Raw genomic sequence first — 20121 nt, forward strand, 5'->3', positions numbered from 1 at the left:
GCCGTTCTTCCTTAGCCTTCTAGGCGGCAGCCGTGGACCCGCTAGTGTACCAGCCCGTCCTGGTGCCCGAGCTCTTGCGCCGTGGTGGTAACAGGGTCTTGGGTCAGGGTTATGTGGTCTTTCTCCGTTGCCGGTGAAAGAATGCCCAGTATTGAACACTTCTGCCTTTTTAAATATTGTTCCTGATTTTTTAAATTTTGCCTTCTAAGGGAAATATCAGTCGTCAAGAAGCCGTGAGCATGATTCCTCCGCTGTTACTCAACGCTCACCCGCACCATAAGGTACTGTGTGTGAAACTGGGAGTGGCTTCGCTCCTTGACACCTTTTCTTAATACTTTTCTTAGGGTTTTGTGTGTGGGGTGTTTTTTTTTCATGCCTTTGGTAAAGAAGGCTTTTTTTTAAGTATTACTTCATTTATTTTTGCGAATGCTGTTTTATTTTAGGTTCTGTTTTTTACATTTTCATCTTATTTAAGTTTTACAGCCTGTAACTGGGTCTCTTCTTCTCGTTTGCTCACTGATGTGTTTACTGCACAGACTGTCCTCCGTGGTCTGGACTGGCTCACATAGGTGGAAAATCACCCCGAGCTCGTCCTGAGAGCTTGTCCCACGCCGAGCACCGCTTTGTGCTCGTCTCGCGCGCTAATGCATGTGGTTATCCACACAAGCCCGTGAGGGCAGATGCTGTCCCTGTCCCTGTTTTTCCAGATGAGGGAAAGGAGGCAAAAGACTAGACGCAGCTACTCAGGGTTCGGGGCCAGCAAGTGGCCGTTCGAGGCCCGGGAGGGGGCTGCTTATGGTGCTGCTGCTGGCAGTGTCCTTGCTCGATCTCCCCGGAACTGAGGGCTTCCCCTGGCCTCTGGGTCAGTCTGTCTTGTGGAGCATTTCCTCCTGGGCTCCCAGAAGTTCAATCTATCACGGCGCAGATTCCTTCTGTAAAGAGGTGTTTAAGTGTGCAGAACAGAATACTAGGATGACTCCTAAAATTGTTTTAAATTAAGTGTCAGATGTTTGATTTCTTAAAACATCAAACATTTCTTGCTTTTTAATAGATCTTAGATATGTGTGCAGCGCCTGGATCAAAGACCACACAATTAATTGAAATGTTACACGCCGACATGAATGTCCCTTTCCCAGGTATGCGTTGCCCTGCGCTGGGGAAGGCCAGAATGCCGCTGGGCTGGGTGCACATGGCGAAGAGGTGGTCCCGCTGCCCGTGGGTTGGGTCTTGAAGCCTTCTGCGACAAGAGCTTGGGTTTCTGTCCCTAGGAGTAGGACTGGGCATTTAGCACGCCACTGTGACTAGTTCCCAAACCAGGGTGTTTGTACGTCGCGGCGGGAGGGTGGCTTCATTTTAGAATTCCGCGGGTCTTCTGTGAAAGCAGGTGGTGTTTATTAAGCCAGAGTACGTAGACTTCTGTTGGCGTCTTCAGTAGTATCCTCGTCAGGCTGGGTTTCTGTGTTGTTTGCTTCCGTGGTGACTCGCAGCCCACGCGAGAGGCAGTAGAGCGTCCTGAAGAGCTGCTGGCAGGTCCGCCGGCTTCACATCCCGCCGCGGTGGGCGGCAGTATTGGCGTCACCTATGAAATGGGCACCAGTCCGGGGCTTACGGGTGTTCTGAGCTTGCAGAGGGCTCAGACCATGGCAGCGATCCAAGTGTCGCCGGTGCTCCTTTCTGGGGGTTCTCTGAAAATGCCTGTCTGTGGTGGTCTTACTCTTTGAATGTTTTACCTGCGTCTGTTCCCCGTTCCTCCGTTCAAGCCACCTGCTCTCCTTCTGTTCTGATGGGCATGCTGGTAGCTTAGTTCTAAGTTGGGTTTTGGGGTATTTTTTTTTTTGGGGTGACAAATAATTTTCTTTAAAAGCCTTCTTTATTATTTTCTATTTTTAATTATTTTTCCCAAATCAGTGGTAAAGAGCCTCTTTATTTTCATGGTTTTGCATTTCATGTTTTTTTAAGAGCAATCTTGATTGTAAAATGTTTTTAGGCCATGTGATCCTTTTTGCTGGTGCTAGAACCAGAAGTGAGAAGGGGCAGCACCCAGGTCTTAGCCAGAGGTGAGACCAGAATCTTCCAGGCGGCCTTCAGAAGGAGCCTGGGCCCCACCCCAGAAACGCGATTCAGAGTCGAGAATGGAGGCCCAGCCTACATGGGCTGTAGTTTAAACACTTGTCAGGGGATGCTGTTGTTTTCTACCCCTTTCTCCCCCCCCACCCCCCCAGTCTCCATTTTGTTACTAGATGTTTTTGGCATAGTAATTGTTACAAAGTGAATAATTCAGTTATTGAAAAAATAAGTCTTGTAGTTTTAGAATTTTATGTGATCATAAAAATCTGTGCTGAGCCGTCTTTTTGGACTACTCAGCTTATTCTGGCTAATCTGATGCTTGGGTCTTAAGTTTGGTGGATTCCTGCTTCTCACCTGCCAACCAGGAGCTTACGTATTTCAGAAAATTATTCTGCTTTTGCTGTGTTTCACCTGATGATATAATTTTATGTTCTCAGAGGGGTTCGTCATCGCGAATGATGTGGACAACAAGCGTTGCTATCTGCTCGTTCATCAGGCCAAAAGGCTGAGCAGCCCCTGCATCATGGTGGTCAACCACGATGCGTCCAGCATACCTAGACTCAAAATAGATGTGGACGGGAGGAAGGAGATTCTCTTCTACGATCGCATCTTATGTGATGTCCCCTGCAGGTATTTATGTCATTTGGAGACCAAAAAGCCTACAGTCATCTAAGGAAGTCAGATCAAATGTAGGCTGATGTGAATTGGTATGCAAATACCCACGGAGCTGTACGCATCGTTCTTGCGGCAGCTGGTGTCAAGACATAGACTCTGTGACCTTAAATTGGGAGACAGACGCTCAGAACTTTAATGCCACCGAGTACAGCAGAATGAGGGTACGGCACGAAGAGACATAGGGTGGGATGGTTCTGTAGACTTCCCGAGGGTCAAGGAGATCACTGGGAGGGTGGTAGTGTCATAAGCTCTTGACTGTAGTCATTCTAGGAGGAGTGATCGTTGGGAATGACGGTTCCTGCCAAGCGCCCGCATTCCTGATTCCACCTCATTATGGAGTGGTGGGGAAGCACACTGGGTTTTCAGGAGGAGTCTCTGTTCCTCAGCATAGTGCAGTTCAGGAGTTCAGACCTTTGAGAAACTCACTGTGCCTGTATTTGTACACATACATTTCTTCCAGCTTTACGTGTGTATGTATACCTGTAAGAGAATTTTATGGATTAACTGAGTAACTTGAGTTTTTTTAAAAAGAAAAGGAGAAAACTTAAGACCTCACTAAGTTCCCAGAGACAGTGACGTAGGCCATGGTCACCTAGCGAGCACAAGGATTTTTCGAGCTCGAAGTGTAGAAATCACCATAAAACTCAGCACAGAATGAAGTGCTTAACGTGAGACATCCAGTACCACACTCCATCGCGTTTAAACTCAGTGTGAGAGCTGTAAGTCGTTAGTATGAATGGGATGGCGCTTTAAAATTCCTGCAGGAACGCCCTGTGAAATAAAGCTTAAAATGGGTCATGAGCCACTGTTGTCTGGTTCTCCTTTAGATCACATGTTTTCCCATTCCTGTGCTCCTTTGACCAGAAACCTGTAACTTCTCGTGTCATCTTGGAGAATGCAGGAAACTTCTGAGCACGGAGCTGTAAGCTGAGGATATCCTAACCATTATGGTAGAATTCTAAGCCACCACTGTACCAGCACGGGATGTCATTGGAAGCCGTTGTATCTCATAGGGCATTTTCCTCCTGCAGCCGCTTCCCCTCAAGACAGTTAACTAGACCACCCAGGGAGATTAAATGCTATAGAAAGCCAGCAGATCCAGGAATTACCTCCGAAAAAAATGGGTGGTTAAAGTCAGACGTGGACAGAAAGATGAATCGGTCAAGTCCGTATTATAAAATTTACATGGAAATAATTTCCATTAAGTGAAAGTAGAAAATCAAGTGTTTAACTGATGCATAGAAAAATCTTGATAAAGAAGTTAAATTGGCTTAATTGAATATGCTGTGGAAAATCCCTTATGAGTGTAAGTTTATCATTATTCGCGTAAATCTGATTAAAATGCCACTGTTGTTGATTAACCAAGTTGTTAAGTAACAGGATCCAAATGTCTTCACGTTTCTGTGTCCTAGGTCTGAAAATTAGTTTTGCTGGTTTTTCTCTCAACTGGAAGCAAGTTGATACCTCTGTAATTCTTGAATGAGATTATCTGTTAGAGTTGTTATTTCTTTATCTAATTGAAAATTTAAGTACAATTTAAAAGTTTAATGTCATTAGTGTCCCCAGAGCAGAAATAGAAAGTTGATGGTAGTTTGTGAGGATTTAGATGGTGTCCTAATTAGCGTTTATAGTAATAAAAATACCCACTTTGTAATTAGCTTGTGTATGACATCATTGTTAACTCTCATCGGTCTACCTGGACGGAGTTTTTAAGTTCTGAAATACCTTACTTTCTAGTGGAGATGGCACTATGAGAAAGAACATTGATGTCTGGAAGAAGTGGACAACGTTGAATAGCTTGCAGCTGCATGGGTAAGTCGGGCTGGTCTGGCAGGCTGTCCCACGTGGAGCAGGGGAGGGCGCTGCATTTGGGGACAGCATTGGAGCCGGGTTTGTTAATGGTCACAGTGGAGAGAGGTTGCATATGTATCAGAAGGAGTTGTTTTTAGAACTCTTCAGAGTGGTAAACTGAACACTGTGTACATTTCAGGTACATGTTAATTAAAAATGTCTTTTTATGACAGTTTCCTATAACATTTCAGGATGTCTGTTTTCCATGGAATGACCACTTAACCTTTTACTCTCTTACTCCTCTTTCTTCTCTTGTTTTCTGTTCTTTCATGTTGACTTACTTTGCTTAACATTTTGATCTCAAATACTGTGGTTAAAGACAATTTGGAAAATTCTTAGAAGTAGAAGAAAAAGAAGATCTCGTAAATCAGTTAACTTCTGTAATGTCTGGGGTGCCGTGGGTAGGTTTCTGTGCATTGGGACGGTAGCACACCAGACTCGAGTGTGTGGTGTACACAGCTGTGGATTTTTTCACTTGACATTAGTGTTATGCATTCTTTCTTACAGAATTGTGGGTGGTCTATACTGTACTCATGAATATTCACCATAAACAACTGCAGCGGCAGATTTTGTTTTTCCGTTAGATACTTTTTAACTGTTTGTGAGTTAGATACTAGGATTAGAATGTACGAAGGGACCTAAGTTGTTTATAGAATGAAAAGTCAAATATGTGTACAGGTGTGGGGGCTTTTTCATGGTGAGACTTACATAATACGTTGACTTCAGTCACTAACCCATTTTGTGCTTTGCTTGCCGGCTTGTTGGGAAGGACGTAGAACAGTAAATGTGTTGTTTACATCGACGTTGTTTTGGTCGATAGGAGACACCTCGTATGGCTTTTTTGTAACATCACTGAAGACCTTAAGGAGTTGTTTTTGTGGGAGTTGTTGATTTTGTATCTTATTGTAAGCATGTTGTAAGAGCTTGCAGTAAGCGTGGCGGAACGGGTGGTGTGTGCTGCTTGGGTGTGTTTAGTTTTGGGGTGACCAAGTGTCTGACCCTTAGCTTACAGCTGCGGATCGCGACGCGGGGTGCTGAGCAGCTGGTGGAAGGCGGTAGGATGGTGTATTCCACGTGTTCCCTCAACCCCATTGAGGACGAAGCTGTCATAGCCTCTTTGCTGGAAAAAAGTGAAGGTAAGCGTGTGGGACACCTCAAGTATGAGATTCGTAAACACGTCGTTTACTGCTGCAGTGTATATGCACGTAGACCTTTCCTGGGCACTTGCTAGTGTGATTAGCCCGTGAGCCCTGAAGTGAGCTGCTCTTGCTTACAGCGTGCTTGTACAGCGGGTTTCTCCTAGTCGATGAATTACAGGGATTGCCTCCTTGGTATCTCTTAGGTTTGAAAGATTCGGTTAGTCCTTATCACAGTGGTTTTTTGAAAAAAATCTTAGTTATAAAACACTTGTAACTTGAAGTTTACCGTTGTTTTAACTATTCTCAAATGTGCATTTTGGGAGTGTTGAGAACACTCACTTGTCGTGTAGCCAATCTCGAGTGCTTTATCTTGCCCAGCTGAAATTGTGGACCCATCACAACTCCCCGTTTTCCCACCCCATTGTCCTCTTTTTCTTTTTTTAAATTAATTTATTACTTATTTTTTAAGATTTTGTTTATTTGACACACAGAGAGATCACAAGTAGACAGAGAGGCAGGCAGAGAGAGAGGAGGAAGCAGGCTCCCTGTTGAGCGGAGAGCCGGATGCGGGGCTCGATCCCAGGACCCTGAGATCATGACCTGAGCCGAAGGCAGAGGCTTCACCCACTGAGCCACCCAGGGGCTCCCCCATTGTCCTCTTTGCTGTCTCTGGAGTTTGATCACTCTCGGGACCCTACTGGTGGAATCAGAGCGCTGGTGTCTTTTTGTTGACTGGCTTATTCCAGCATCCTGTCCTGACGTTTCCTCCGTGTTGTCACGGGGTTCAGGGTCTCCTTCCTCCAGCCCTAAGGGCTGAAAACGCCGGCTGTGCGCATGTGCCACATTCTGTCTACCCACTCTTCTCTCCGTGGACACTTGAGGTGTTCCCCGTTTTAGTTCTTGTGACCCGTGCTGCAATGACTGTGGCTGCACAGGTAGCTCTTGAGGACCCTGCTTTCAGGTTTTGGGGTGTATATCTTGTGGAATTGTCAGTGATACGATAATTCTGTTTTATCTTTGAGGTTCCCCCATTTTACATTGCCAGAACCCAGGGGTTCCCACTTCTTCTTGTCCTTGCCAGCAGGACCCTTGTTACCTTCTGCTTTCTTGAGAGTAACCGTCCTAATGGGTGGGACGTCCTAGCACATGGTTTCGTCCGGGAAACTGGACAGATGGTATGAAATGTTTTTCAATGACTGTTTCCATAATGGTTTGATGTAAATTATTTCTTCTTACATAAATTTTCACTGACATGTTAACTTTTCCCATCACACTCTCCTTAAAACCAATAATGATGGATTTCAAACTAGGATTCCAGAGTAGAATGTTTCCACATTCGCTACACACGTGTGTATGAAGGAAGCTGGACCGTAAACACCGAGACCAGTGTCCCCAGCTGTTCCAGCTTCCAGTTACCTCCTTTGCAGTGCTGACTGACCTGTGCTGTGTAGTTTGCTCTCTAGTTGTTCTCACTCTCGGAGTCCTTGAGATCGGAATTGAGTACTTTGTGTTTATTTTGTTTGGCTATGCTTAAGTTGGCCTGTGTAAAGGTGTGATTTCTAAATGGTGTTCTTTGCAGGGTCATAGTCTCTGTGTTTGTGGTGGGACTTCATTTCAGAGGCATGTGAGGAGAAGGCGGATGGCATTGAGAGGTGACTGAAACCGCAGGTGCATCATTTTCTTACTGGGCTGGTGGGGTTCTACTCTGGGTTTGCTGTGACAGCCATCAGGCCACAGGTCTCCATCTTTGTCTCTCAGAGGCTTCACATGTCAGCAGGGCTTCATGGCAGAGTAGTCCTTTGCTAAACCTTGCACTTGACGGTGACTGAGGCTCTGGGAGCAGCGAGGTCCCTGCCTGAAGGAGCTCAGACCTGGCTGCAGGCAAGGCGGCTGATGAGCATTCGGTCTGCACACGCTGGGCCAGCGTTGCATCTCCTGACCCCCACGCTGGTGGGGAGTCCGTCACTGCTGAGCCCTGCCTGGGCGGGGGGTGCAGGACAAAGCCAGCTTCTGCAAACCTGCGCTATTAGTGTTTGCTTTTAGAAGGAAGACAGTTCAGGTAGAGTAGTGCAAGTCCGCACGATGCTTTTGTCAAAGATTTCTTAGGAGGACGCTTCTGCCTTGAGGGCTCTCTTGCGTTGTTTTTATACTTGTCTGGGCGTCTGGTAGCTTCCGTGGGGCTTTGTTGTATTTTCCTCTTCCGTGAGGCTGTCCAGTCTCTGATCTGCGGCTGGAGGCGTGTGTGGAGGGTCCCACTGTGGCCCCATCTTGTAGCCTCTCATGATGTTGTTACGGTGGATGCGTGTATTTAAAGCTGGACTGTTGTCCTGTCCTGTTCAACTTAACTTGAACCTGGAACAGAAGGTTTACAGATTTTCAGTTCACTATAAATGTTACTGTTTGGCTGTTTACTAGATGGGAAAGCATGAAGACCCACGTCCTCTAACTGGTGTGTATCTAGAAGCCAGGAGTGGGTGGAACACTCGGATCCTCCTGGCCTTGTGATGTGTTCACGGGGTGGGGGGCGGGGGCGGCGGTGGGGGTGCGTGTGCCACTGCCCCGGGGCTCATGTCGGGTATGCCGCAGGCCGTGGGACTCCACAGCTGCTATGTGGCTCTGTGGCTTCACTGGCAATAACTCACGTGCCACAGTGTCACTTGTTTCAAGGGTATGACTAGTGACCTTTATGGAGTATCTGTGCACAGCCGTCCCGCCCCCCCCACCGGCCCCGGCGTAGACCGTTTTTGACCCCCCACGAAGCAGCTGTGTGTGCTCTGGCCTGTTCCGTCCCTGCCGCAGGAACCAGGGTCCGCTTTCTATTGTAGGAATTGCTCTCTCTGGGATTTAGTAGAAATCAAGCTATGTGGTGTATGAGCTTCTGCATCTGGAATTCTGCATTGGACAAACTGTGGACTTTTTTTTTTTTTGGTCCGTAGGTGCTTTGGAGCTTGCTGATGTGTCTTCTGAGTTGCCGGGACTGAAATGGATGCCTGGAATTGCACATTGGAAGGTAATCTTTCTGGGAGGACTCCGGCTCCTAAGAGCGGGAACAGCTGGCCAGGCTTGTCCGAGTCGTGAACATTTTAAAGCACCCGCTTTGGGGTAACGTCAGTAAATCCTACTGCTGGTTGTGCCGTCCGTTTGGCTTAATTTCAGAATTCTGTTGAATGACAAATGGTACGATTCCACAGATATTTTTCTCTGGTGTAGGAAAGCTTCCCTGCCTTTATTTTGCAATTAGAAATTAGCTTTGTGTATTTTCATCCTTACAAGTATAGCTGTGCTGTTTTTTTTATTACTGGCTGGGATTCGAGTTTCATTTCCAATATGAAAAATATACTTTTCAGTTTTAAACCAGCAAAAACCTGAGACTTTTTAAAAAAAATCCTATATGGAAAATGCTCTTTTACAAAATGACTGCTTGGTTTGTTAGAATGCGGGATCCTCTCACTTCTCGCTCCCCACACAGTCTCAGCTTTGGAGAGCAGTGAGAGTTGGCGTTTACCACATCTGAGAGCCTTTACCTGGGATTTTCTTCTTCGAGAGTGTGGTGATGTGGAGTTCTGCCCTCTCCTCTTCCAGGTCATGACGAAAGACGGACAGTGGTTTTCGGAGTGGGAAGAGGTGCCTCACAGCAGACACACCCAGATCCGGCCCACCATGTTCCCACCAAAGGACCCAGAGAAGTTACAGGCGATGCACCTCGAGCGTTGGTGAGTCTGTGGGGCTCGAAGAGGTTTGGGAAGGCGGGGGGAGGGGCTTTCCAGCATTCCTGCAAGGCCTGGGCGGTGGGTGTGGCCGACTTCAGGTGTGCGAACTTGCCAGAAAGAAAGAAGTTCACGTTTCCTGTTCGCTGCTGGCACTGAGTGTTCGTAAATACGGCAGGTGGGGAGGATCTAAACGTTTGAACTTCGCGTGCTCCCTTAACTGTGTGCACAGCATGCGCCGGCCGTCCCGTGAGGGCTCCCTGAGTACTGACCAGAAGACAGGATGTCTCTGTCATAGGTCGTCTTGCCAGTTTTTGTCTTAATACTAAAAGGATGTATTTTGAATCAGTTAAAACGTGTGCATTGCGGGTTTGTTTTTCTTTTTTCCTCAGTCTTAGGATATTACCACATCATCAGAATACCGGAGGGTTCTTTGTGGCAGTGTTAGTGAAGAAGTCTTCAATGCCGTGGAATAAACGTCCTCCAAAGGTGAGCATCTTCTGAAATAATGAGGCATATCACATAAGCTTTCTGTGCGTTCGAGGCAGACACTGGCAGAAGTTGGCGGAACCGTTTTTGAGGGGTGGACAGCAGCTGAGCATGAGCGTGTGTGGTGGGGGCAGGGATTCATTTAAATTTTGAGTTTTCCAAAAAGCAGCAGTGTCTTAAAGGGATGGATCCAGGGCACCTGGGTGGCTCAGTTGGTTAAGCAACTGCCTTCGGCTCAGGTCATGATCCTGGAGTCCCGGGATCAAGTCCTGCATCAGGCCCTCTGCTCAGCAGGGAGCAGGCTTCTCCCTCTGCCCCTCGCCCCTTTCATGCTCTCTCTCTCTCTCAAATAAGTAAAATCTTTAAAAGAAAAAAAAAAGGGATAGATCCATGAAAAAGGCAGACTTGGGGGATCACTTTCCTTCTGCATCTCAAGTCCAGTTCTTTAATAAAAATTGAAAAGACATAATGACGGCCCTGTGGCCCAGAGTCAGAGCCCCCATGCTGGCTTCTGTGCTCTGTGCCCTGGGGCTCACTTGAGCCAGCCTCAGGCCAGCCTGTCTTCCCTTTGGCCGTGAGGGATAGTGACAGGCACTTTGTCCAGGCCTGGCCGAAAAGGAGGCAGAGAAGACCCGAGCCATCCTGATGGGTTGTTGTAGGAGGCCCTGGAGCAGGGAGGGTAGGTAGGAGGGCAGCCTTTGAGCCTTCCCATGTAATGTCTGCCAGCCTCCTCGTTATCAGCAGGACATTTATTTCTCTAGTTCGTACCTCAGCCTTTCCATAATGTCAGAACATGGCTGGGATCACAGTCTGAAGGTCAGTACTTCTTTCAGATGAACGCTTACAAAGGAGCACAAAGAATGCTTAGACTTTGGAGAGGCAGAAAGGAAAGTGTTCCTGGGATCCGGCCAACCCACATGAACGTGTCCGTGTCCGGCCTCACAGCGGCCCAGGAGTGGACCCGGCACGTCCGCACAGGCACCGTGCTGGTTGTGGGAGGCTGGAGAGGGTTCCACTGTGCGTGGTCGTTTGGCGTTTGGCTGCTCCTTGGCCCCGGACTCCTGGGTCGGGAGCTCCAAGCAGCACTGTCACTGACATGTGTCAGCTCCGTGTGTCACTGCCGTGGTCACTTTTTGAAAGTGCACACAGGGGGCGTCTGGGTGGCTCAGATGGTTAAGCGTCTGCCTTCGGCTCAGGTCATGATCCCAGGGTCGTGGGATGGAGCCCCACGCCGAGCTCCCTGCTCAGCAGGGAGCCTGCTTCTTCTGCCTCTCCCTACCGCTCCGTGCTCACGTGTTACCACTGTCTGAGATAAATAAATCTTTAAAAAGTAAAAATGAAAAAAAGCACAAGGGAACAAGCGAAATTCATTTCAATAACTGGTTTGTCCCAATATACATAAAAGTTTACTGTGTGGTCTTCGTGCAAGTTGCTAGTAAGTCATCTTCTGTGTCTCACACTGAGTGTTTGAAGCCACGTGAGGGCACAGCCGAGATCACTCTTCTTGCGCTGGTCCTGTGGCGGTGGTGAAAAAGCTCCCCCTGGGCGTTGCTCCAGCACCACGTGGCACGGGGGTCGAGCCGATTGTGTGTGCGCACCATAGGCTGCGCGGACCTGTCTGTCGCGGGACCGCCTGCAAGGACGAGCGTCCGCTGTTCCCAGAGGCCGCCCGCTCCCTGCTTTGGTGCGCGTGTGGCTATGGAGAAGGGCTTGCTGTCACATGCTTTTTCCATGATGATCAGCCTCGCCTTTCCTGTTGCTGCTCCGGCTCCTCGTTCCTCCCACGGAGGGTCTGGGTGTGGGTCGCCTGCTCTGCAGGCGGGCACGGCTCCGTGCTCCTGGGCTGCACGGCTGACTGAGGCGTGTGTCCCCATGTAGAAGTGAGGGGGCCCGCAGGCGCAGAGCTGGCCCAGAGGGCGCCGGGGTTGGGGGGGTTTGCACTGGAGCTGCACTGGGAGGAACCGGGAGTAGCATCTCTAGGATCTGAGGGGGTGGGCAGGGTGATTGGGTTATTGTTTTGTATTTTCCCTTAAAATAAAAGGTATTTTCTGGGAGGCAGTGTTGCATAGTGTGGGGTCCCAGCAGCTCGTCTGCCTTTGGGCTTTGTGACCTTGGGGAGCGTGTTTCACTGTTCTTGCCCAAGTGTCCTAATTGCACCAACCCTGTGACTTGTTAGGACATGTCGTTTTTTAAATAAGTTTTTGTATAATATCTTGTATAAAGTGCATCTGAAGCAGTTTCAGTAAGTCAGCCGTTTGGCGCTCTCTGCCAGCTGGAGCGATCGTATGGCCCCGGTTCCAAAGTTGGTTCCCTGTGTTCCCTGGGGTGCGCCATGCCTGCTTCCCGTTCCTGGGGGCCTGTACCCGGGTGGCGGCATGGGCCATCGCAGGCTGCAGTTAAGCACACCCATGTGCCAGCCCCGCCTGCTGCCACGCAGGGCAAGTGCGCGCTCACGGCTCTGAGTGGATCTGAACCGGCTGTGTCCTCGGCCTGTACTGGGAAATGGCCTCATGTGCTATTTATGGAAGAAAGGTAGAAACCGTGCCGACGACTTCTGCACATAACAGCAAATAGACGTAAGATATTTCCAGAACATTCTGTAGCATCGATGTGTGAAATGCCATAGAGAAATAGGATGGGTTTTGTGTAGTGAGTGTTCATTTTTTTGCAGCAGTGTGAAGTGGGTTGTGCTTGGAGTGTAGACGCACTTGTCCCCTGTTGCAGATCCAGGGTGAGCCAGTGGAGCCCAGAGAGCCTGTGCGGTCCAGCACTGCACACCCCGCGGAAGGAGCAGCTGTGGACCCCGCTGCGCCAGAGAGTAAACCTGCCAGTGGGATGGATGACACAGACGTCACAGAAAGATCTGAGAGCGTAGAGAGCAGCGGCAGTAGGAAGGACGGAGTGTGCGGGTAAGAGAAGGGGCTCTGTGCTCCCTTGTGTCTTCCAGCCCCTTAGCTTGCAGGAACGGGGACGTCCTGCAGCAGGCGGGTGCCTCTGTGTGTGGCGGGGTCGGATGCGTGTGGAGAGCATGGGCCGCGGGGGGGCTGAGCAGGAGGGCTGGCAGCAGGGGGAGTGTGCTGGTGGCTTGTTGCCTTAGGACCGATTACAGTGCGTGTTTCTCGTCCTGATTCTCTCCTCAGTCCTCCTCCGTCTAAGAAAATGAAGTTGTTTGGATTTAAAGAAGATCCGTTTGTATTTATTCCTGAAGATGATCCATTATTTCCACCTATCCAGTAAGGATTAATTCATCATACTGAATTGTTAAAGTTTGGGTACCTGGTTGCATTTGGCCGTGTGTAGTTATTTAGTTGTGTGTAGCATCTGTTTTCCGTTCGTAATAGCTTGGTAGAGCTGGGTGACACTTTGGAGTGTATGGTGAGCTGCCGGAGTCTGTAAGGTGCTCGGGGTTGGGTTGGGGTAGTGATGGGGGGCTCGACGGTGGCCCCCGAATGTCATTTCCCGGTGGAGCTTGTAGACCCATGGCCACAGCCACCTGCCCAGGTCCTGTGTGGGACTTGGAGAGTGGGTCTCGGTGGGAGGTTGGGGACCCCAGCTGGAAACTGCTCCCCAGCTGGAGCAGAGGGAAAAGGTGCTTAAGTTAACAGGCTCCAACTTATTTCTTCCTGCTTGTTAAGTTTCAGTATCCACTTGCCACGGTGGCACGTGTGCTGCCCTGTGGCTCGTTACCTGTCTCAGTGGGCAGGGGGTTGTCAGGTCACCAGAGTAACAGGTGAGAGAGTGGAGGCATACTTGTCCGTAAAGTTTCCCACTCCAGTTGTTCCCATGGAACTCGATCAAGTGTGGACGGTGGGCGTGTGCGGCAGAGCGCGAGCGCCCTGAGCCTCAGATGAGACGCCGAGCTCTGTCCGGGGAGAGTCCGCGCCGCGGGGGGGGGGGAGGGGGGGTGCCTGTCATGTTTGAACCAAACTCACAAACAGCTCTGTCTCGTTCGTAGGAAGTTCTATGCGTTGGATCCTTCATTCCCAAAGAGGAATTTGTTGACTAGGACTACGGAAGGGAAGAAGAGGCAGCTCTACATGGTCTCCAAGGAGCTGAGGAACGTGCTGGTGAACAACAGCGAGCGGATGAAGGTGTGCGCGGCGGGGGCGCGGGCAGGCCCGGTGCCGGCTCTGTGTTCGGAGCGGGCAGGGTACCTCGGCTCTCCTGGTCGGATGCCTGTCGTGTGGATCGTTCGTCCTTTTCGGCTGCGCTAGGCCAGCCTCAGCTGAGAGCAGCAGTGAGGCTGTGGGAACCCCTGCTTTGGTCACACTTCTAAAGTTTTCCGTTTTCTTTTACTTCCCTTCCCGCGGGGCTCACAGCCTTGCCTCCTTGGTGAGAAAGGCTTTTTTTTTTTAAGATTTTATTTATTTATTTGACAGAGAGAGAAGGATCACAAGTAGGCAGAGAGGCAGGCGGAGAGAGAGGGGGAAGCAGGCTCCCTGCTGAGCAGAGAGCCCGATGCGGGGCTCGATCCCACGACCCTGAGATCATGACCTGAGCCGAAGGCAGAGGCTCAACCCACTGAGCCACCCAGGCGCCCCGAAAGGCTTATTTTAATTGAGTATTCAGCTTTTATTTATATGTGTGTGTCCTCTTATTGTCTTACGTGCAGGTTATAAACACGGGGATAAAAGTGTGGTGTCGGAATAACAGCGGTGAAGAGTTTGATTGCGCTTTTCGGTTGGCACAGGAGGTAATTTGGGACACGGACTTGGTAGCAGCAGCCGGTGGTGGATCCGTGGGCGTGGGTGCCGTGCAGCTGGGCTGGTGCCCGCGGGGAGGTGGGGGCTGGATGAGGTGTGTGCCAAGGCCTCGGGGACAGTGGGTGATGGTTCTCACTCATAATGGTGGCCTCTCTTTATTCACACAGGGAATATACACGCTGTATCCATTTATTAATTCAAGAATTATCAATGTATCCATAGAAGATGTCAAAATTCTATTAACCCAGGAAAATCCATTTTTTAGAAAACTTAGCAGTGAGACCTACAGCCAAGCCAAGGACTTGGGTAAGCCGTTGGACTTGCATAGGGGCATGACTTGTCCTCGTAAAGCCAACGAAGACGTGGGTGTGCAGGCTTCTCAGAGTCTCTCAGTCTTAGATTTTAATATGTCGTGGCTTGCTTTCTGCTGAGCCTTGTCAGCTTTCAGAGGGCCTTGTGGAGACAGAAGGCACATCAGAGTGTTCCCAGGCACAGAGGCACCCCACGGGTTGCCCTCCCTCCCCAGACCACGGTGGAGGGCTGTGCTGCCCACCAGCCTATAGGTGTCTGCAGGTGTTGAGCCCTGGCTGTCCCGTGAGCCGGAGCCTCGAGTGCCTGCAGCCAAGGGGACAGCCAGGGCAGGTCCCTGCAGGGATGCAGGGCATGTCCTGGTGCTCGGGCTCGTCTGCATCCCGTCACGAGGTGCAGGACGCTGACTGACGCAGGCGTCCTCTTCATTTGGCGTTTCATCAGCTGAGTTGAAGCCGGATGCGAGTGTTGCCAGTTCTTGCCGCAGCCTGGCCAGCCCCCCAAAATGGATCCTTGGTCACGTTTTTGTTTACACGTTTTATAAACTGCCACTTCAAGTTATTCTAGTGATATTTTCACCTACGAACGAAAGTAATTTCACCAAGAATTCTAATTTTGTTTTTTTTAAATTCTTGTTTATTTTTTATAACTTTATTCACCGTTTCTGACTCAGCTGGTCCAAAAACTGCACAAATCAAGTTACTGCAATTACAGGGTTGTACATTTTATCCTGAAACCGAAGGATACAAAACATGCTGGGTGGGATCTGGCTCCTGGTGGCTCAGGCAGGAGCTGCATTTAAAGTGGAGATTAGTTTGCACTTGGCTTCTTCTTTGTCTTAATCCCACATTGAGATGATTGTGGTATAATTTTTGTCAGTTTTTATGTGTATTTCATGCTGTTTCTGGAAGTTGGAGCAACTGTTTTTTTTAATCTTCAATTTTGAGAATTAACGAGTAGTTCATTCCCCTCTCCCCACTGCTGGGAGAGACTTTCTGAGCTGCTCCAGCGACACCCCCGAGTGGTCTCACGCAGTCCCGCCACGTGGCCGGGACCGCCCCACTCGCTGGTGGTTCTGTTTTTAGAAAGAAAATGCTCTTCTCCATGGAGACTCTGCAGATTATTTGCTGCTTTCTCTGCAATGCTGGACACGTGAGCAGCAGCGATGACCGGCAGGCTTTGCCAACACGTGTCTGTTTCTCTTCCAGCCAAGGGGAGCATTGTCCTGAAGTACGAGCCAGACCCTGCGTAAGTGTGGGCGCCCCGGCCGGGGGGGAGCTGGGGTTGGTCGTGGGAGCCTTTGACAAACATTGTCTTAAAAGTAGTGTTGTAGAAATTCTAGGACGAATGTAGCTGTATATCTTCACCAGAGTACTTTCTTCTAGGACATTCAGCTCAGACCAAACGTATTTTCACTGAGGTAATAGAATGTGCAGTACTTCTCTGTGGCTGAGAAATCTGGTTCTGATTTCTCTCTTAAACAGAATGAATGGAATAGTTGAACAGTTGAGAGAGGTCAAGGCTTTCTGTGTCTGCCGTGGGTTCAGCCCTGGTGTATGGGTTCCCGATTATGCATGCGTTGGGCAGTGTTGTTCCAAAGTGGGGTGTGGGGGTTCCCTCCTGCCTGACCGCCGTCCGTGGTGCTCACAAGTGGAGAGTAGGCGCCGAGGGTCAGCGCTATCCAGAGCGGGGCAAAGAGCTCGGGCCGCATGCCCAGCGTGCCCCAGCTAGGGAGTGCCAGAGGCAGGGTTTGCACCTAGGACGGCTCATGTGTCACAACCACCTCTTTGTAAAGTAAAATACCACGTCCAAGGGGAGGAAGGAAAATGGGGCACAGGGCCGGAGAGGGATTTGGGGGAGAGTTTAGGTGGAGGTGTGGGCGGGTCTGTGCGAGGTGGTGGTTGGCCAGACTCCGAATGGCAAAAGGGAAGCAGAGAAGCACCAGCCTGAGGAAGGAATGAGCTCGAAGGCAGCCTGGGTAGAGCTGGCAGAGGAGGGCAGGCCCAAGCCCCCTGCACGGTCCGCACGGCCTGCAGCTGCGGTGGAGACAGGAGCCTGGGTGCGGCCCTGAGTGTGCTTGTGGGAGGCGAGGTGCGCAGCAAGGGGGGCGGCATGGGAGGTGGGGGGCGGGTGCCAGGGGCCGCGTGTTGGAGTGAGAGGTGCATGTGGGGGCCTGCGGGGCTGCGTTTGCAGGTCACGCAGACCGGGGGGCTGTGAGTGCAGACGTGCAGGAGAGCTCCGGGTCGGCTTCTGGGTTTGAGCTGCGCTGGTGTCCTCCAGTAAAGGGAAGAGTGGGGGAGAACCGACATACTGAATTTGAAAATGCAGCACCAGACCGTAGGAGACGGGCAGGCCGCTCTGCGGAAGTGTTGGGAATTGAGGGGAGGTCATTCCCAGTGTGGATCTTCAGGGTCCCTGAGTGTGTCAGTGCTGCGTCAGCCACGGGCTTGATGCCAGAGCTCCTGAGGGCGGTGCAGATGGGAACCAGGGTTTGTAGGCTCTCTTGCCAGTATTGGGGTCCAGATCTGCGAGATGGGAGCAGCTAAGGGGGGACAAGGCAGGAGAGAGAACGCAGAGAAGAGCCGGGGAGACGGGCCAGTATCTGAGCTGGGGGAGCTGGTGTGGACTGTGCCTGCCAGGCATCTGTGGGGGCAACAGCGAATGGGGCTTTCCTGGGCCAGTGGCTGGGTCAGAGGAGGCTAAGTGGGGGAGCCCTCAGCCTGCTTCTGTACACGTGGAAAACCCAAGAAAAGGAAAACACGCTGTGGGTTGCCGGGAATGAGGGGTGGTGTCGCAGAAGCATTTAGATTGGGACCCAGAAGTGGGTTTGGAAGGTCTGGATACCGTGTGCTTTTCCACTGTCCCTAGTTCTGTGAGCGGGCGCTCACGGGCACAGGCAGGTGCCAGAGCCCTGAGATCGAGCGACAGCAAGGGTTGGGTGGTGGGGACTCTTGTCTTTTCCTGTCATTGTGTCTTCTCAGTGTACCATCCAGGCTTTACCCAGGGACTGTGGAAAGGTACTGAGGTGTTCCCCTCTGTGTCATGGTTTATTTCTCTCATTGGTTCAACCCCTTCTTTTTTGCTGGGTATGTTTTCTTTAAATCTGATGGGTACCCTCCTGTGTTAGTTCCTTCCTCTGCCCGTGACCCTGATGCCTGGCATTGAGTGGCATAGAACGGGACGTAGAGTTAATTGGACGGGGCTCTAGGGGCCAGAATGCTAGAGTGGAGTCACTCCTGAAGGGAAACAATGATTTGCATGGTCCTGGGGAAGGGGCATGTGAGTTACACGGTAACTGGCGTCTCATCCAAGGGACTGGGACTTAAAGTCGCTGGTGAGCAGGTGGGCATGTCTGTGTGGTAGGATTGAGCAGACTCAGGGAGGTAGGGGTGCTTTGGGCCCCAGCAACACTGCATGCTGGAAACGGGCGAGCACTGTGTGCCAGGGCTTGTCTTGTCATGTGGGTGGGTAACCGAGAGGAGTTGGGGTCGCCCAGTCGGAAGGCACGGAAGCACGGAGTGTGGACAGTGTGGGCGGTCTGGCTCCCGGACGGCTCTGCAGAGCTGAGGCCTCTCAGCTGGGTCTTCACCTTGGAGAAGATGGAGGTGTTTGGAAATTCTCACGCTGAAAAGTGTGTATGAACTCTGAATGTGGGGGTTATTCCATCAGGAGCTTTTAGAAAGAAAAACTGGCCAACATGAGCATGTTGAGAATATTTAGGACTTGATGCAGGAACCAATCTTCATTTGAGGAAACTCGCTAGGATCACAGAGCGAGATGGCCCCCAGTGCTCTGGGCATACTGCTTTTGGAAGGTCGCCTTTTTAATCCTTCATTGGCTAGGAGGGCACTTGATATTCACACACAACCACTTTTTTGTAGGAAACCAGACACCCTTCAGTGTCCCATTGTGTTATGTGGATGGCGGGGAAAGGCCTCCATTCGGACTTTTGTGCCCAAGAACGAACGGCTTCATTATCTCAGGATGATGGGGCTGGAGGGGTTGGCAGAAAAGAAGAAGGAAGGGACTGTCGTGGCTCAGGAGAGCGCCGACAGCTCTGGGCTGCCGGAGGATGAAGTGAGTGCCGAGCACGGAGCGGAGCAGGCCACCAGCGCAGGTGCCAGCGAGGACGCCAGCGCGGACACCAGTGAGGACGCCAGCGCGGACACCAGTGAGGACGCCAGCGCGGACCCCGCCTCGGATCCCTCGGGCCCTGCCCCCAGGGAGGCCGCCCTGCCCCGGTGAGGAGGTCCCTGCGAGGAGGCCCCGGGACTGTCTGTGTGGGCAGCCCAGGGGTCCTCTGTGGTGTCCCAGGCCAGACCCAGAACTTCTGACCTGTAAAGTACAGGATATTGAAGGCTGGAGTTGGACGGAATGGTGGAAGAGTCGTGAATGATCTCAGTACTGCTTTCATATATTTTTTTAGCTTTGTTAGAAGTTGCTCATTTTACTGTTTCTTTTGCAAAACTGGGTCCGTTGTGTCTGTGGCCAGCCGGTCACTGTTGCCGTTAGTCTTACTCTTAGGAAGCAAAACTGCCCTTGCGGGAATGTTCAGGTTCCTTTTGTTATGCCTTTATTGGTCTGTGGTCTGGTGTTTCTTTTAATTCTTATTTATAGAGAGAATCTATAACTCACTGTGGGCCATTGGAAGACATCCCGTGAACGTTAACAGTTGTGTGAAGTTGCACATTAGTGGTGCGACATTAACACGCGGTGGATTAGCATCTGAGGTCTCAGATGGCTTCTGTGCCTTTGTAACAAAAAGTAAAATAAACTCTTTTTTCTCAGAGTAAAAGTTGTCTTGTGATACTGTGAGGTTTTGTGTCCTTTTATTGAATGGAGTGCTTTGCGATTCTGGTTTTTAAATGGGGTTGGGATCCTTGGAACAGTGAAATAAATTATTAATGATGACGTGTGTGTGTGTGTGTGTGTGTGTGTGTGTGTGTGTTTACTCTCTGTGAGGTGGAAAGAACAAACTTATTTTTGGAAATCGGAAATGTTAGTTTCCCAGCATTCGCGGCTCCTAAGAGCAGTGTTAATGTAAAGGTTGCTCTCGAGGGAGTAGGCTGGACGCGAAGCCCTTCTCCTAGGCTCCCCTGTTGTTCCGCAGATGGCAGCGCTCACGCCCCTGCTGCCGGGAGGGTCAGGGGGACGCGGGCTCTGTGGGCAGGAGGGTCGGTG

At 50.5% G+C, this 20121-nt stretch overlaps 1 protein-coding gene across 2 annotated transcripts in view; it reads left to right on the forward strand.

The window, feature by feature from the left end:
* The window catches only part of NSUN2 (NOP2/Sun RNA methyltransferase 2), a 29689-nt gene extending 9940 nt beyond the window's left edge, over positions 1-19749 (forward strand). For both annotated transcript variants that reach the window (XM_032337810.1, XM_032337809.1), the window contains exons 5-19: positions 210-281; positions 1052-1136; positions 2505-2697; positions 4480-4554; positions 5599-5729; positions 8669-8742; positions 9315-9445; positions 9832-9928; positions 12653-12837; positions 13069-13161; positions 13884-14019; positions 14541-14621; positions 14799-14937; positions 16149-16188; positions 18822-19749. In XM_032337810.1, coding sequence (XP_032193701.1) covers positions 210-281; positions 1052-1136; positions 2505-2697; positions 4480-4554; positions 5599-5729; positions 8669-8742; positions 9315-9445; positions 9832-9928; positions 12653-12837; positions 13069-13161; positions 13884-14019; positions 14541-14621; positions 14799-14937; positions 16149-16188; positions 18822-19185 — 1896 coding nt within the window. In that variant the 3' untranslated portion in view covers positions 19186-19749. The remainder of the gene's footprint in view (positions 1-209; positions 282-1051; positions 1137-2504; positions 2698-4479; positions 4555-5598; positions 5730-8668; positions 8743-9314; positions 9446-9831; positions 9929-12652; positions 12838-13068; positions 13162-13883; positions 14020-14540; positions 14622-14798; positions 14938-16148; positions 16189-18821) is intronic.
* Positions 19750-20121: the final 372 nt, after the last annotated feature.

This window comes from Mustela erminea, chromosome 3 (genome assembly GCF_009829155.1).
Source record: "Mustela erminea isolate mMusErm1 chromosome 3, mMusErm1.Pri, whole genome shotgun sequence".
NCBI classification, from domain to species: domain Eukaryota; kingdom Metazoa; phylum Chordata; class Mammalia; order Carnivora; family Mustelidae; genus Mustela; species Mustela erminea.